Genomic DNA, 17,966 nt, shown 5'->3' with positions numbered 1-17,966 from the left:
ACCGCGCTGTTCGTAAGTGCGGATTGCATTCGTAACTCGGGGTCCACCATTTACAATAGCTTCGGCTGTAACTGCAAACGGTCATAAGTTGACCGTTTTCAACTCGGGGACCGGCTGTAGTGTTTCAGATGATAAAGAGAGGAAATACATTGAAACAAGGGACATAAGTGTGTTTTAGTAATAACTCAAGCTTGGTATAAAAAGGTAAAATGCATTTTAAAGCAAAGCATTTAAAAACCAAACCATCCTTTATTTACTCCTTGTGACCTGAGGGCTCTGTGTTTTTCCCTACAGTGACCTACGTCACAAAGCCTTAAATGTAGGAGGTAAGTGCTGAAGTGTTGTGCACAGTTTTACGCGGTACCTGTCCTTGAATATGTGGAAACCTCTACTTTTATATATAGATCAAAGCATTGTTCAGTGGCAAAGCAGCCAGATGAATTCGCTGGGCACCATACACCCAACCAGCTCCGGTCACAGAAGTCTGGAACGTCTTTTGCAATTGCACAGAAAGATAAAATGCACAGGATATGAACTTTTGTCTAAACACAAACAAATGCCTTCCTGTTCCCCCTTTGATCTCAGTGGCTCTGCACAGCACATGCAGTCCCCGTGTCCTTCAGATAGAGCGAATGCTGTCTCAGTGTGACATTTACAAGTTAGACTCGGATATCTCACCTGGGCAAAGGGAGGTACAGGTAATTTTCTGCACTGACATTCCCTCACAAAAAGCACCCCCATTGAGCGGAGCAGGGTTGGTACAGGTCCGGGAACGCTTCTGCCAGCCTCGGCCACACCGCACGTTGCAGTTAGACCACTCGGTCCAGGACGACCAGCCTCCATTCACTGCAACACACACGCGCAGCGTTATGGGTACACAGCAAGTCATACGCAGCAAGTCTTTATTTCCCGATCCCTTTGTTCTCAGATTTTAAATATATTCGGAAAGGTAAATTCCAAGCCCAAATAGGAGCACCAGCAACTAAATAGCATCAGGATGCAATTACACCAAGGACGCCGTGTCAGAGAAATGCTGTGTTTGCCTTTGGTGGGTTTATATGCCAAAAGGTGTAATGACTGACAGGGAGACTCTGAAGAGAATTGAGGTACTTGCCTCCCCGTTCCCTTCAAACATGTTTGACTTAAAAGATAAACACAATCCTTTTTTTTTGGATAAGGGATGGCTGAGGCATGCCTTGGAGTTCATCAATAAAATGTCACTCTCCGATTTAACAAACATGGTAAACAACGGGAATGGTGAAAACAAGTGTTTCTGCTTCATCTCCCTGTGGCACACAAGATTTCGATTCATTAACTAGTGCTACAGAGATCTAGTAAGGGAAACACCCAAGCAGATCATTATTCAGAATAGTTATTTAGTGCTTAAGTGTTCGGGTGAATCAGGGCCCTAAGAACATCATATGTAAGACTTATATCTTTAGACAGACTTAGGGTGTGTCTAAACTACAAGGTTTTGTTGACAAAAGTGGACTTTTGTCAACAAAACTATACCTGCGTCTACACTGCCACTGAGTTCTGTTGACATAACGTCAACAGAACTCAGCAGTTTTGTCGATGGTGGTAAACCTCATTCTGTGAGGAATAACGCCTTTTGTCAACAGAGTTCTATCGACAGAAGGCATTATTGCATCTACACTGTCCTTTGTGTCTACACTCTCATGTCGACAAAGCAGCTTGCTTTGTCGACAGAACGGAAAGCAGTCTAGATGCTCTTTGGAGACAGAAGCTTTGTCGACAGTATCTGTCGATAAAGCCTCTGTCGACAAAAGCCTGTAGTCTAGACGTACCCTTAAAGTGGCCATTATTAACAACTGGCACACGGATTATTTATTATTTGTCCACTGGTACTGACAGGAAGCCCTCATCACAGATAAGTGCCATCAATGTTCCTCTGCCATGTATATTGGCCAAAGAGTACAGTCTCTACGACAAAAGAGAAATGGACACACATCAGACATGAGGAATGGTAACAGACAGAAACCTGGAGGGGAACATTGTAACCTGCCTGGGTGCTCAGTCCTGGATTTAGAAGTAGCCCTTCTTCTGCAAAGGAATTTCACCAGCCAATTACCGAGCAAGAATGCGGAACTGACATTCATCTGCAAATGTGACAATGGGCTTGAGCAAAGACATTTAACTGGATGTCACATTATACAGCCAGCCCGCCCTGCATTTAACACCTCATTTTTACATCACAAGCTAAGTATGGGACACTTCCAGCCCACTTTGCCAGTTTTATTAGCATCGCTTGTACAATTGGCAGGTGCTTTTTCTTTTTGGTTATAAAATACTTGGGTTTCTGTTATTCCTCCCCGGTTCATCATCTGATGAAGTGAGTTTCATGTTCACGAACTCATGATACTATATGTATTTTTTGTATTATGAGCTTTCATGGGCACAGCCCCCTTCTTCAGATGAGTGGAGCAAAAAGGAGAAAAACTTTTAACTCCAGCACTATAATTGACAAGTTTTTTTTCCTCCCCCTCTGCCTTCTTTTTTTGCTTTGAATTGGGATTTTTTTTTCTACTTTTTGCTCCACTCCTCTGAAGAAGTGGGTTGTGCCCACAAAAGCTCATGATACTAGACATATATTTGTTAGTCTCTAAGGTGCCACAGGAGTACTCTTTTTTTATTTTAAGTTACACACTAACACGGTGACCCCTCGGAGACTTTTTATCACAGACAAGAACCTCATTATGCTGGGCACTGTACAAACACGCATATTCAGGGGGCTAAGGATCAGGACTGGGAGTCATCACTGGGACCAGGGATATGGGATTTGTGACTGACTGGTTGTTATAGCTGCGTGGAAGCCAGGCAGTAAATGCTGTTACACTTTTCCACTGACCATACACCACCACCGTTGCGGACATGCTCCTTCTCTTGGCCACTATGTTGGCCGCCATGCAGGTGTAGTTGCCCGAATCAGACAGCCGGGCCTGGCGTATGATGAGGTTGTGATCTGCCCTGGTGTCGATGTTGTCATCCTGGTTGGAATCAATGGGCTCTTCATTTTTAAGCCATTCCACCTAGGGAGAGGAGAAGAGAAGAGAATGAAGCCAGCGTGCTGGAGAGAAAGATGCACAGTGAAAATACAACCATTGCCTCCTGGATAACGGCCCTTGCAGATCACATCTGCAGAAACGGGCTTCTCCGCTTGGAAGGTTTGACTGACACATTAATTTAAGGCATGGTGAATTGGTGTTTTACAGAACGAATACTCTGAAAACAGAAGCAGAATCTTTAGATCCAGGTAAGAGGTGGAACAAACATGTCTCATTTTTACAGACAGGGTAGGTTGGGTTTTTTTTTTCCGGACTCTGAGAGGTAGGGTTGTATCCTGAAGCCAAATACCCTTCCGAGTTGCCGTTCAGATGGATAACCTCAGTTGGGAACTAATGGAAGGACTTGCAACTTTGACGTAACGAGCTTGCGGATCTGTAGGCATTCATTATCACGCTGCTCTGTGCAGATGGTCTGCAATTTGTAGATTTTTTCCAGTTGATAAACAAATCTGCAAAAGCAGACCAGCTAAGCCAATTAGATTTCATGCCAGACAGCAGGTTCCCCTTCCAATACGGTTAGTCATTTTGGTAGGCTGAGGACAGAAGGTGGGCAACTGATATCATCCCTGCCCTCCCGGAAACATGGCACCGTCCAATGGCAGCCAGCCTTGGAAGGCGGTGTGGGTCTATGGCAATGTTTTTCTTCTGAGATACCGTTGGATATAGGACATGTATTGGCTAATATACAATGAATCAGATTTCCATTTGAATCAGGTCGCATATTTAATAAACACAACAGCTGAAAAATGAAAGCTTGGGGGGACATTCCCTCCCCTATTTTTAATACATGCTATTAAGCAAAAAAGAAATCACAGCAAGCGGAGTTAGAGATACAGCACTGTTGTTTAAGTTTAGCATTAAGGATTCAAAGCACCTCTATAGATCTAGGTACTCATAATGTGCCCGTAATCGTTCTATTTATTATGGGTTTTTTTCCCGTCTTTCAGCCTTGACCATTATTTAACATTTTTCCTTAATCTCTTTCATGGAAACTTAAAGACAGTTTTGGGGATGTGCATTTGTGTGCTGTGTTTGGGACCAAACCGACTATGTACACAAGGTGGGTGAGGACTGAAGTTATGTTCTATCCCATCCAAGTAGGTCTACACAGAAAATTTATTTTGGATTAATGGCCATTATTCTGAAATAACTATGTGAGTGTCTACACAGCCATTCCATTATTTTTAAATAATTTCAAAATAACGGACGGCTTATTCTGAAACCTGTAAACCTCATTCTATGAGGAATAATGCCTATTCCAAAATAGCTATTTCGGAATAAGGTGTGCGTAGACGCTTCACTGCTGCTATTTCGAACTAGCCTCTCACCAGCGCCATTCTAAATTATTCCTCCCCAGTGCCTTCTGGGGCTCTAAATCAAGATAGCCCATCTACATTAGAGAAGCCTGCCTCTGACTCATTTTGAGGCTTCCCTGCAGTGTAGACGTGCTATTTTGAAATAAGCTATTTTGGATTAACTAGAAGCCACCTCCTCGATATCTACTGGTCAGTCATGATTAGAATCACATAGCTATAGACATAAATACTACTCATTAAATTTATCCTCCTTGGTGTTTCAGATGATGTATACCCCTGAAACGAACCACCTGCCTTTTATCAATGTTTTTTACCACAGCTCAATTTTGGCTTATTCATTTCTCTGGAATCACACTGGATGTGTAGGCAATATTTGAACATACTTGTTAAGGTGTTTTCCTCATCGTTAGCTTTAGCGCCTAGCCTTCCTTCTTTTACCATGTAGAGATTTTTTTTGATTATAGTCTTCCCCCTTCAATAATTCAGATGCATTTCTTTCAGTTCCCTGTAGTCTGGGTGAGGTAGGAAACTATCAAGGGAATTGAAACCCACCTACTATTCATTTTCTTCTATGCAATTAACTTTAACACTTGTCATCAGACTACGTCTCATCAAAGACACTAGGAATCCACGTTCGACTGCGGAACTCCAGCTTGAGACCAGAATCCCATTGGTCACAGTCAGAACTATATTCACTTTATGTGCAAGAAAATGACAAACATGCCTAGTAACATTAAAAGAAATGACAAACGTGAATAGTGTCAGTGCAGGCTGGGAGTTCACGATTTTACAACTGTTCATATTTTACATTTTGACTCTTTCATCAGACCAATGTTATTTTATTTATTTATTTTTTTTAGTTCCTGGTTTCTGTTGAAGCAGCACTTTTGGGCCTCATGCTATTTTTCCTCTCGACAGCTCAATATTTTCCAGGAGAGAGGGAGAGAGCATGCACTGTGATCCATTGTTTACCGAGCCCGGGATTGCGCATGAAAAACGTTTACATTAATGCAAAGCATTTAAAAGAATGATGATCAGTGCGGAGGGAGAACATTAAACAGACGGAACATAAACGTTGGAGCACTGAGAGATGTGCCATCAACAGATGATTTGTAAGCAAGGGCGGGCAGTGCCTTTTGCTTTCTATCTGCATATTTTACAGTGCTGTGAATTCTACTCACTGATACTAGCCACCCCTGCAAGACCCTTCCCCCGCCCCTTCTCCCAGAAAAGTGCTATCTTTAAACTGGGAAAGACATCCCATATCTGATGAATACTTCTGAAGCAGCGGGACTTTCAAAAGCAATTCTTTCAAGGATGAACAGCTTACTTGGCTTTTTTCTTGTTGTATTTTTACCATTTCCAGTGATCTAGGGTCCCTGTAGATAAAGTTTCCTCAAAGGGCACAAAAAACCAAAGGTGTGAGATAATTCACCACATTTCCATATACAAATGAAACATTAACTCTGAATTTTTAACCTGGGGTCTCTGAAGAGTTGACTTAAAATTCATGAGCATTTAACTTCCCTTGCTTTATCACCAGCGGATGTCATGCAATTGCTTATAATGCACTGAAAATAGCTCCCTTTTTAAGGATTAGACTGTCTGAAGATCTTTTAATGCTTGACTCATGAACTAAGTTTCAGAATGGCTGTCTATAATGCAACTTAAGTTTTTACATAAAAAGGCTCCCCCTCCCCTGAATGAGGCCTGTTCAGAATTAAAATGTCCCCATCCGTTTCGACCAAAGGCTAATCACGTAATGATCTACAAAAGAAATGCGAGGGCAGATATGGATTAGCTCAGCTTCCCTACATTGGGTGGCTGAGGATGAATTAGCATAATCATAAATTTGTTCCAATTACAGAAGGCAATTATCAGAGACCAGCTTACAGCACTATCAAAATGAAATCAGTTAAGCACAGCATATCACAGGTAGGTTGTAGTGGGAGTTCGCTATTTTTAAGACAAAGAGTGCACCAACTAAAAAGCTCAAGCATCTTTCTGACTATTGAAGGTATACCATCAAAATATTTCCGGGTCAATTTCATAGACACAAAAAACAACTGCGTGAGCTGCTTTCAGTGATGAATTCCAATAATGCTTAGCCAGTGCAAAAAAATTAATCAAATTAATGTATGCATATGAATCATATTTAAATATGTACCCATGCAAATATTATAGACATGCATCTTCCAATTTCCAGATTACAAATTCAAAATTCCCTGGGGGCTTATAAATGTCCCCCAGAATATTGACGAAGGCAGGAATACAGATGAGACAAACATTGCAGAGAACAGTTAGGGAAGGTTAAATGACTTTTTAAACTCCTCTCTGTTTTGAAGGTGCTTGTCATTAGTGATAGAAATGTAGCCGTGTTAGTCTGGTATAGCTGAAACAAAAAATAGGACTATGTAGCACTTTAAAGACTAACAAGATGGTTTATTAGGTGATGAGCTTTCGTGGGCCAGACCCACTTCCTCAGATCAAATAGTGGAAGAAGTGACAATTTTCTTCCCCTGTTTGATCTGAGGAAGTGGGTCTGGCCCACGAAAACTCATCACCTAATAAACCATCTTGTTAGTCTTCAAAGTGCTACATAGTCCTATTTCTTGTCATGAGTGAGATAGAAAAATAAAATAAAAGCCCTTGCAGGCCAAAATCCTCAGCAGGTTTAGCACATGATGCAAAGATCACTAAAACTTTTCATAGGGTCCTGGGTCAGACCCTTAAACTGCCATAAATCTGCCACTTCAATGAGCTATGCCAATTTGCACCTCCCATCTCTCTATCCTCCTCACAGGAAGAGGGTGATGCAGACCGAAGTTTTTTTGCACTCTTCATGTAGAACAGTGGCAGCCAACCAGCCACCTGTGATCCGTGAGACATGTAGCTGACATTGTCCATCTTCAGATATGGCCCTGCAGTTCCCACTGGCTGGGGTTCTCCATTTCTAGCCAATGGGAGCTGCAGGAATCATAGACCCACAGAGCACTAGAACTGGAAGGGACCTCGAGAGGTCATCGAGTCCAGTCTCCTGCCCTCACGGCAGGACCAAGCACCATTTAGATCATCCGTGATAGATGTCTGTCCAACCTGCTCTTAAATATCTCCAGAGATGGAGATTCCACAACCTCCCCAGGCAATTTATTTCAGTGTTTAACCACCCTGCTAGTTAGAACGCTTTTTCCTAATGTCCAACCTCAACCTCCCTTGCTAAAGTTTAAGCCCATTGCTTTTTCTCCTATCCTCAGAGGCCAAGAAGAACAAATTTTCTCCCACCTCTTGACACAACCTTTGTGACACCAGTCTTCACCTCCCTATGGTTATCTTTGCCCCAGCAGAGATTTTTAAACATGATTTTTAAAACAAGATACCTTGTTTATACCGTTTTTTGTTTTGCATTTCATTCAGCTTGGACCACGATGAGTCATGGGATCCGTTTTCCCTTTTTGCAATTATTTTCACACTCTGGCTGTTGTGCACCATCTGGGCACTTACCAGGAGCACCGCTTTCCAGAGGACATGATTTTTTTAAAATTGCCATTGGAAGAAATAACGAAAACATCTTTTCTTTTAAGAAATCCTGTGTGTCGCTCACCACCGTCACCTCCTCGCATTTTAAATATTAAAGCCAAATCTCCATTTTGAATCTTGAATCAGCTACTGTAGTATCCCTTCTACCGCAACAACATATTCACTAGCCGGACTGACTGACAGACCTGCATTTTCTGTTCTCCCTAGTGGCTCTTGTTTGAGAAGAAAGAGATATTGAATAAGCAACAGGAACAATGCAGACTTGAGGTCCTTTGGGCGCAAATGATGATTTTATAGGTCAGAATACAAAAGATCTTAGTACCCCGCATTTAAATTAAAACCTCCTGCCCTTTACCTACAGCAGCTGACTTTCTCATGTGGTCAATAGCCAGAGTACACATATATCAGAGATAATATAGTTAGAATGTCAGCTCTCCTCGAAGAGAGAATCAATCACCTCCTGGATCCTAGATAAATGCTGAGCGATCTTAAGATGAGAAAGGTCAACATCTGGCTAATAGCTGCCACAATATTTCCCATTTTCATGTCACTTTGCTGTCTTCTTTTGGAATATTCTTCCTTCTAAATTGGGGAAATAGCAAATACTCCCTTAATCTTCTCTTATCAATTAAGCCAACCACATTGCTGCATCAAGTCCTCATGAAGGCAGCCATCACTGGCATCTTTTGGGCACAGGCACTTTAAAATGTTTGGATCCATTTCATGTTTGAATGACAAATGGAGGAGGGCTTTTTAGAAAACCAGTTGGCTGCATTGCTGCTTGTGAAATGACTGCTGCATAGGACACACGACTCTCTCAGAGATACCAGGCAGGGGCAATAAACAAGGTGAACAAAAGGAATCACTTGGTCTATATGTTCATGGTGAACTCATTCAAGCTGGGGCTGTCTTTTCATTATAGGCCTTGGTAGCCCAACTAGCACGAAGACCACACAACAGTTTCACAGAAGACACTGATCAGGGAAAACCCTGCAGATAAATTAGTCTCTACTCAGGACTGGCCAAATGTTAAAATTGCTGACCTAGGGATGAAAGGGTCCATTAACGACATCACCAAACTTCTGGTTCATCCACTTTTCATCCACTTGTTAGGTCCCTGTTTACAATGCCTCCCCCCATTTTTGGTTTCAAATCTCACACTCGCGCGCACACACACACACACACACACACACACACACACAATCCCAGATGGAATTGTAGTTAAAAGCAACTTTATATAAACTGTAACATTGCCTTTAGCTTTGTATTCATTGCAGGGAATCAAAGCTAGAGATCTGGTGATAAAGGGCACCAAAACGCACTGACTGTTTTGTAGGAGCAATTGTCTTTAATGTGTCCACTTTAAAAATATCTGCACCTGGTGAATCATAGAACATTCAAAGTGGAAGGGGCCTTGAGAGATCATCAGGTTCAGTCCCCTGCCTCCACGGCAGGACCAAGCACCGTCTAGATCATCCCTGATAGAAATCTGCCTAACCTGCTCTTCAATATCTCCAGTAACGTAGATTCCACAACCTCCCTAGGCACATGATTCCAGTGTTTCACCACGCTGACAGTTATGACACTTTTTCCTAATGTCCAGCCTAAATCTCCCTTGCTGCAGTTTAAGCCCATTGCTTCATGTCCTGCCATCAGAGGCCAAGGAGAACAATTCCCCCCCCCCCCTTCCTCCCTGTGACACCCTTTTAGATACTTGAGAATTGCTATCATGTCCCTTCTCAATTTTATCTTTTCCAAACTAAACAAGCCCAATTCCTTCAGCCTTCCCACACAGCTCATGTTTTCTAAACCTTTCATCATTTTTGTTGCTCTTCTCTGGACCTTCTCCAATTTTTCCACATCTTTCTTGAAATGTGGTGCCCAGAACTGGACACAATACTCCAATTGAGGCCTAATCAGTGCAGAGCAGAGTGGAAGAATGACTTCTCATGTCTTGCTCACAACACTCTTGTTAATGCCTCCCAGAATCAAGTTTTGCTTTTTTTACAACAGTGTCACACTGTGGACTCATATTTAGCTTGTGGTCCTCTACAATCCCTAGATCCCTTTCTGCAGGACTCCTTCCTAGACAGTCGCTTCCCATTCTGTATGTGTGAAATGGATTGTTCCTTCCTAAGTGGAGCACTTTGCATGTGTCCTTATTAAACTTAATTTTATTTACCTCAGAACATTTCTCCAGTTTGTCCTCAGTCTAGTAAATGCTAAATACCATGAATCCTCTGCTATTTACTGCTGGGTTGGTTTTTTTTTTTTTTTCAATATGATTCAAAAGGTGGGGGACGGGGAAAAAGTAACAAAATGCAAAGTCAGAGACCACACAGAGAACAAAATAACAAGAAATAATGTTATACAGCAGGGCTATGTCTACACTCGTGGCTTCTTGCGCAAGTAATATGCAAATGAGGCTAAGCGTGGAATATCGCTGAGCCTCATTTGCATACCTAATGAGCCACCTTTTTTTCAGAAGAGGCTCTTGCGCAAGAAGGAGCGTCTACACTTCCCCTTCTTGCACAAGAACCCTCTTGCGCAACACCGTTCCTCCTGAAAAGTAATAGGTGTAATGGCATTGCACAAGAGGGTTTTTCTTGCACAAGAAGGGGCAGTGTAGATGTTCCTTCTTGCGCAAGAGCCTCTTCTGAAAAAAATGGTAGCTCATTAGGTATGCAAATGAGGCTCAGCAATATTCCACGCTTAGCCTCATTTGCATATTACTTGTGCAAGAAGCCGCGAGTGTAGATATAGCCCAGGTGTATTTCACACCTTTGTCAATAACAACGGTTCGATTTACCAATCATCCATTTTTAAATAACAGCCACCTCCCCCTGCAATAACTTTCAACTCAGTGGTATGAAGTTAGTCGATAAGAGTTCTCATTGTAAAACCAGCCGAAGTCTACGCGAAGTCAGTGACCAAGGGTCTCGGAGGCCAGTCCCCTCCCGCGCTTCATTGTACTTGCCTCCCTGTAACAACTATAGGCCCCTCAACATTATCATGAAGCTGTTTCAAGCGATACTTTCTCTGTAAGCGTGTGCAGTGAGTTTGTCTGATTTAAGTAATACAGGCTTCAATTCTACCAGAGCTTTGGGCACCAGAACAATTAACTAATATTACAACATAATGCCTCCAAAAGAGCCATTTGCAAGATATATATTTTTGTCTTGTGGACAATTTTGATTTTCACCCTTCTTTTCCCTCCCCAAAATAGACCAAAAAAATGTTGGCTGAAAACTGCCAATAACTGAAAACCTTTGTTTCCAGATATTTTGGGGGGGTTTCTGTCTAGTTGATTAAAAAAAAATTAGATTAGCAAGTAAAACAAGCCCTTCCCATGAGCAAACCACTTAGCTGAAATCAGAACTTTCTGTAAAAAGAAATTGTCAGAACATTTTTAACTAATCCTAACCTCGTATTAAAATGAAACATTCCACAATTAGTCTGGCCAGCCCGTCAGCAGCTATATTTTTTTCCACTCTACTCCACACCATTGCTCTGAGAACCCACTCTGCCTTCAGCCTCTCTCTAAACCCTACTAAATAGAGGCCTTTTGCAGCATTCATGAAGGTCACCAAATTTAGGCTGTTTCTGAAGCGGATAGAGCAAGATTGCAACCCCCCACCAACACCCCACCTTTTTGTACTAAAGGGGGATCAGGATCCGGCTTCAGTCCCTGATAACTGCAGAATTACACTGGGTGAGCATAGGCCCAGCGGATGTTTTATTGACAGACCTTGCAGGAGACCCACCATTGCTCTGTCAATTTCATTTTGTCTCCTTTTAACATAAAAATCCAGCAAAGATATGAAAAGCGCCTCGTTAACATAAGTTATTAGAAGTGATTCAGAAAAACAAAGAGGCTACATCCAATCCATCCACAGCTCTCTTTCCTGAGCACATTTCCATTTCATCCATGCAATCAAATGGTGTTAACCTTCATTATAAATCTCTAGAATGGGATTGGCTAAGTCTACTGCATTGTCTGAGTTCATTCAGAGCAGATACTGTTACTGGATGGGTTAATAATGGGGCCATCTTACTGCTCTGATTAATGTGTTTTTCCTTCTTTAGACTGAATGTATAATTTTATTACAAAAAATCAAATATGAGGATAAATATAGAAATGGGAATGGGATTTTGTCTAAACATCTGCTAGGTGGTGTAGGAACCTTGTCTGTAGAGCAGTATGTATGGTTTGGTGTGATAATGACATTCTTAAAGGCAGTTTTCTTTATATGCCTCTTTAACTGGTCCCATCTATTTCAATTTCTAAAAACAAAGATAGAGGATGGTGATGCTTTGGCACATCACATCACTGCTGCCTGTACCTCTCCATCACAGATCCTGCATTACAGGCGCTGAAATCCAACACCAAAATGTATCCACGCACAGACTACAGGCAGTCCCCGGGTTACGTACAAGATAGGGACTGTAGGTTTGTTAAGTTGAATTTGTATGTAAGTCGGAACTGGTGCATATTGTAGGGGAAACTCTAGCCAAACATTTCTCCAGAGCTCAGTTTTATTCTCCCACGCCTCACTTCCCTCAGTCCTTTATTCTCATGCTGAGGTGTCTGCTGAGAAAAGCCGCTCCGCGTCTCCCTGGTCTGCTGGGAGGGGGGGGGGGGGGGAGGGCTCTAGCTTCACGTCTCCCTGGTCTGCTGGGGGGAAGCAGCTAGTGCGGGGTTGCCTCACCCCGTTTGTAAGTAGGGATCCGATGTAAGTCTGATCCATGTAACCCGGGGACTGCCTATATTCCAAAGGGACTGGAAATAGGGGTGGGAGGCAAATCACAAAAGACAGCCATTCATCATTTCAAACATTGTGACCAGTTAGCTCATCTTTAGTTGCAATGTTCAGGGTATGGAGGCTTTCTGTGTTCACTAAATCACTTAGTGCACTGTTCTGTTGGGTCTCGAGACAATCACATTTGAATGCAAAAAGTCAACTTATTGGCACCTCTCCTTTTACAGGAAGAAGGATCACGTTTGAATCAGAATTCCATGGTCTTCCCTTCATTTAAACGCCGCACAATGACACAGCACTAATAAAACCAAAAATGATTAGGCGGGTTTATATAGTTCCTTTCCCAGTAAGGCAATGCTCATGAATCATTTGACTTTAATTATTTTCTGGTGAGCACAAAATAAATGACCTGGCTGAAGCAGAAACCCCAAATGTCCTGGCGGTAGCTCCAGTGACTAGGCGAGCAAATTAGAGGAGGTTCTTTTGGTGAATTTCTTTAGTTGGATAACCTGTACATGACAGCTAGATAGCCATTCTCAGACCTTATTTTAAAAGTGTGCAGTGGAAACTCATCGTATATTTCTTGATAATGTGAATCAGGATTCTTTGAAAGATAAACAAATAACTCCAGGCTCCAGAGACCCTGTCCATGATGCTACATGTTAGACATCAGCTGGTTTTCAATGCACAGGCATTTACAAGGGAATTACAAATACAACCAACGCACAAAACCCATTTTTTAGATAAGATTATTGGGGGGCGTACTTTTCAGAGTTGTGCAACTGCCGTCCTGACATGCAACATCTCATTTCAACAAAGCGCTCAGAGATAAGAAAATCATCACACCTAACACGGATAGTAATTGAAATGAAAAGCTACACACCACAAGATTGCAACATTCTTTCCTTTTATCGGCTTGCAATCAAACATTACAATGTGGCATTAAGGGAAACAAAAACAAAACCCTCCTGATTCCTCCACTCCCCACTGCAGCTTTTTTCTTTCAAGGAATAGAAAGGCCCAATCAATTGCTATCAAGTCTAGTGCTCAGATACTGCAAAGAGGAGTGAGATTGAAGTTATTCTGCATAGATTAGACACTTATGTATTCACAGGCCCTTTCCTCTACTGAGTCTTACAGTCTGATGCCAGGTCTACACTAGACTTGGAAAGTCGGCTTAAAGTACGCAACTCCAGCTAACTACAATAGGTAGCTGGAGTTGACTTATTTTAAGCCAAGCTTGGTCGCGTCCACACAGCAGGAGCCTGATGGGAGCAAAAGCTCCTGTCAGCCTCCCTTACTCCTCATGACTGCGAGGAATATAGGCGCCAACTGGAGCTACCCTCAGCATTTGATTTAGTGGGTCTATGTTAGACCCACTAAATCAAATGCCAGAACATCGATTTACCGTGTGGCAAGTGTAGATGTGCCTTCAGGGTGTTAGACTGGGCCCTGGGAAACACCCAATGTATCAACCCTGCTTACTTAGAAGGCCCAACATGTCCTACACCTACAGTTCTGTCCTTTGGGAGTCTGTGAACAGTGCTGCATCTGGTGGCCAAATTTACACCACGGTATTGTTTATTTTGCAGTTGAAACCAAGCTTGGAGATGAAAAGGATCTTAAAACATGCATGCCTACCCTCCAAAGGTAACCTAGGCAGCAGAAGCCTTCTTCAAACAGCCCAGTGAGTCCTGTGTTTCAGTCTGGTTCCCCCAAAGAATTTCCTCATCTCCAGACAGTTTCCCTTTGAAAACTATTACACTTATTATGGTCATCTCCTTCCCAGGCCTTGACCAGGCTGATCAAATCCAGTTGTATAAGCTGACTCACGCACGGAGGTCATATCTTCAAAGGTTCAGCCACTGTCTCTGAACAGGGTCTAAATTTTTGCCAAAGGGTAGCTTATTTTTTGCCGTTTCCCTTCCTGTTTATTCTTTCCTGGTAACTATCCCCCAATTAAACTAAACCAACATATTCACAGTGTACACAAGCTGGGAAGTAGGTCAACATTCAGTATTCATAAATTATTACCAAGTAGCTCTGGTAGCTACTGAAGGAATTACAATGCATTCCTGGGGCGTCAGAATCAGGTGCTAAGACATCATCTGACACATTTAGGTCCATAAATATCATTCAAGCCGCACAAGGATAATATCCCCATTCCATCTATAGTTAGGCTATCAAAATGCAACATGAATAGAAATGTCTAACCCTATGGGTGTGTCTAGCCTATACCTGTAACTAGGTATAGTAAAAAACTATACCTGTATCTACACTGCCGCTGAGTTCTGTCGACATAATGTCAACAGAACTCAGCAGTTTTGTCGACATCTGTAAATCTCATTCTACGAGGAATAACGCCTTTTGTTGACAGAATTTTGTTGACAGAAGGCATTATTGCATTTACACTGTCCTTTGTGTCCACACTGTCATGTCGACAAACAGCTTGCTTGGTCTACAGAACTGGATGTTGTCTAGATACTGTCGACAAAACTTCTGTTGACAAAAGCCTGTAGTCTAGACGTATCCTATTAAAAGCTTAAGAGGAAAAGGAAACAAAAGTCATTAACTAAAGACAGGAGTTTGGTCAACTCAAATTTTTTACCAGAAGCATCAACTTGATTTCATAGGTCAAGAACTTCTAATGATTTAGGTAGCATGCAGGTTTTCAAAGTCAACATTGAAAATAAGCTTCAGAGGGGTAGCCAAGTTAGTCTGTAACTGGAAAAACGTAAACAATGAATAGTCTAGCAGCACCTTAAAGACTAACAAAACATGTAGATGGTATCATGAGGTATCCACTGAAGATTTGAAGATAAGGACCCTTTTCATGGAACTTTTTTTTTTTTTTGCAATTTTGCTAGAAAATAGGGAGACTAGCGGATAAATTTTCTATTTTAAAATCCATCACTTCAACAGCTTAAATAGATATTGCTTGTGTGTCCTTAGAAATATGAAGATGTGTTTATACAGGAAACTACTGGAATGTATTAGAAAAATAAAAAGGCATTGTCACACTATCATCCACAAAGTGGAAACTCTTAGCATGGTACAAAATTCTACTTTGGATTCCCCTTTCCTTGCAGCTAGTGTCATCGTTAGACTTCTATAAGCCATTCTGATTAATTAGTATTATACACCCATATTTCATACATTTTAAACAGTACAAAAAGTGCAAAGCAGCAAAAAAGCATGCCCATTTTCTGGGTCATCCAATAGCGTTAAGAACTGGATGGACCGGGAGACAAATAATATTTAAAGCAGTAAGAGGTGGATCCAATTTAATATTTAAAGTTACTCTAACAAAGCAGGGTAGGTATTGGCCATTTTCCCCTGACTTTAAACATAACAGTCATAGGTTTAAGTCTTGAGATTGAGATGTATTGCTGCATGTTCATATCAATGGGCTTTAACAATACTACCGTTACCTGTACAGAATGCTCTACGATGAAGATGAATGACATTATACTCATGTTGCCTCTGGGGAAACTGAGGCATAGAAAAGTTTAGTGACTTGCCTACCAAACTAGTTGTATTGCCAAGAGCAGAACTCAAGTCTCCAGAGTCTAAGTCCTGGGTGCTAACCATTGGGTAACACTGCCTCATTCCGCTATTGTTCTCAGTGGAAGGAGGCTTCTACGCTTGTCAACATTTGTCTTTCAATGTATTCAGTTTTCATAAAGTAAGACTAGGAGAATTTTAACTACTTAATTCACATGTTTAGTTGATTCTACTGGTTTTTAAAATCCCAGCAATCTTTTGTAAAGTTTTCTTATGAAGCCCAGAAGTTCATTAACAAGTAATATTTATTCAGATGGTTGACCTAGATATACCTGCAGATGAGAAACAGGATTGTTAACTCTAGCACTCTGTAGCATCATGATAAATGTACTAGGACCATAGGCGATAAATTACTTCCTTTTGGTTGTTTGTGTGGGCCCCTATTCTTGATTACAACAGCAACTTCAATACTTCTGCAGTGAATATAATAGCACAAGGGACTATGAATGTATTGTTCTCAGAGTTATGGCTTAACTGTTACAGTGCCTGATACAATTCCACTTTGGAAAACAGTCATCTTCAAATATTACAGTTTTTGTTTATAAAATACTGCCGGTAAGAACTTACTGATGGAATCATCATTAAGATTCACTAATGAATCTTTCTCCTGTGCACACTGGGAATAGGTATTTGAACTCAAGCACTATATCTAGAACTGAAGAGATACAATTATTGGTTAACAAATGAGTTACATTTAGGATGTGTGTGCAGATGCATATTAAGTGAGTGTGAGTTTCAGATTTGTTGCTAGAATAACTTACTGTTTTTGTGTGCAACATCCCCTTTGTTATTTAAATAGACAGGGATTTATGTTTGGGGGAAAAATCTCTCTAAACCTGTAACGCTACGATGTTTTAGTTTTACCTTTATTTTTATTAAGCTTATTCCCAATTGTCTACTAGGAACATACAGCCACATTACCTTTGTAGAAGGGACAATGGAAAACTCTTCTTCTATTGGGAAACAAAAGGCATAAAATGTGTAACTTCAAACAAAAAATGCAGCTAGACCTCACATGACAAACGCATCTGTAGTAGAAAGCAGCCAAGTCCAATAAAGGGAAAAGTTTCAGTTCCCAGAGTTATCTGCCATAGTGTCCTTGCTTGGCTTTCCCACACTGGAGAGTTTGAATAATTTTTTTCCAAGTTTAACACATATCTTCCAAATCGCTGTAATTGTAAAGGACATTTTGTTGTAAGAGGTTTCTTCCATTACAAACCAAGTTCTTTATTATTATTATTATTATTATTATTATTCTCCATCTCTCTGCAGCGAGGCAGAAAATGATAATGATTGCCACTTCAGAAGTGAGACAAATAAAATGAGATGGGTTTTGTAAGCTGGGCTGCCTTACAACCAGTGTTCCGCAGCGGCCGCTCTGCCCCCGTTGCTCCAAAAGTGACACCACATCTCTGATGACTTTGAAAGTTGCTGGCTTGTATGCTCAAAACCATTCGGTTGTGTTATTATAACACCCTTTGTTTATAGCTAGCACTGAGTAAACACACTCTGTGTGTTGTTACTGAAGGACATGAAAGCCTGCCTACTCAAAGACCTTCACAAAACAAGACTCACTGTTGATCACACCATGCTCACTGGTCAGTGTCCTGCTGATGGGTTTCAAGTTTGTAGCATTAATATTTACAGAAGTTAATTATCAGCCCATGCAAGGGACCATCTGGATTCTCCTTCCAAAAGATGGC

General features: G+C 41.4%; 1 protein-coding gene across 1 annotated transcript in view; it reads right to left on the bottom strand.

Annotated features, from left to right (window-relative positions):
- Window positions 1-17,966, bottom strand: part of UNC5D (unc-5 netrin receptor D) — a 359,887-nt gene that overhangs the window by 99,756 nt on the left and 242,165 nt on the right. The window contains exons 8-9 of the mRNA XM_075910658.1: window positions 2,870-3,050; window positions 679-846 (exon numbers count right to left, since the gene is read on the bottom strand). Of these exons, the coding sequence (XP_075766773.1) occupies window positions 679-846; window positions 2,870-3,050 (349 nt within the window). The remainder of the gene's footprint in view (window positions 1-678; window positions 847-2,869; window positions 3,051-17,966) is intronic.

Source organism: Pelodiscus sinensis, chromosome 28, assembly GCF_049634645.1.
Source record: "Pelodiscus sinensis isolate JC-2024 chromosome 28, ASM4963464v1, whole genome shotgun sequence".
NCBI classification, from domain to species: domain Eukaryota; kingdom Metazoa; phylum Chordata; order Testudines; family Trionychidae; genus Pelodiscus; species Pelodiscus sinensis.
This window is presented reverse-complemented; position numbering and strand designations above follow the sequence as displayed.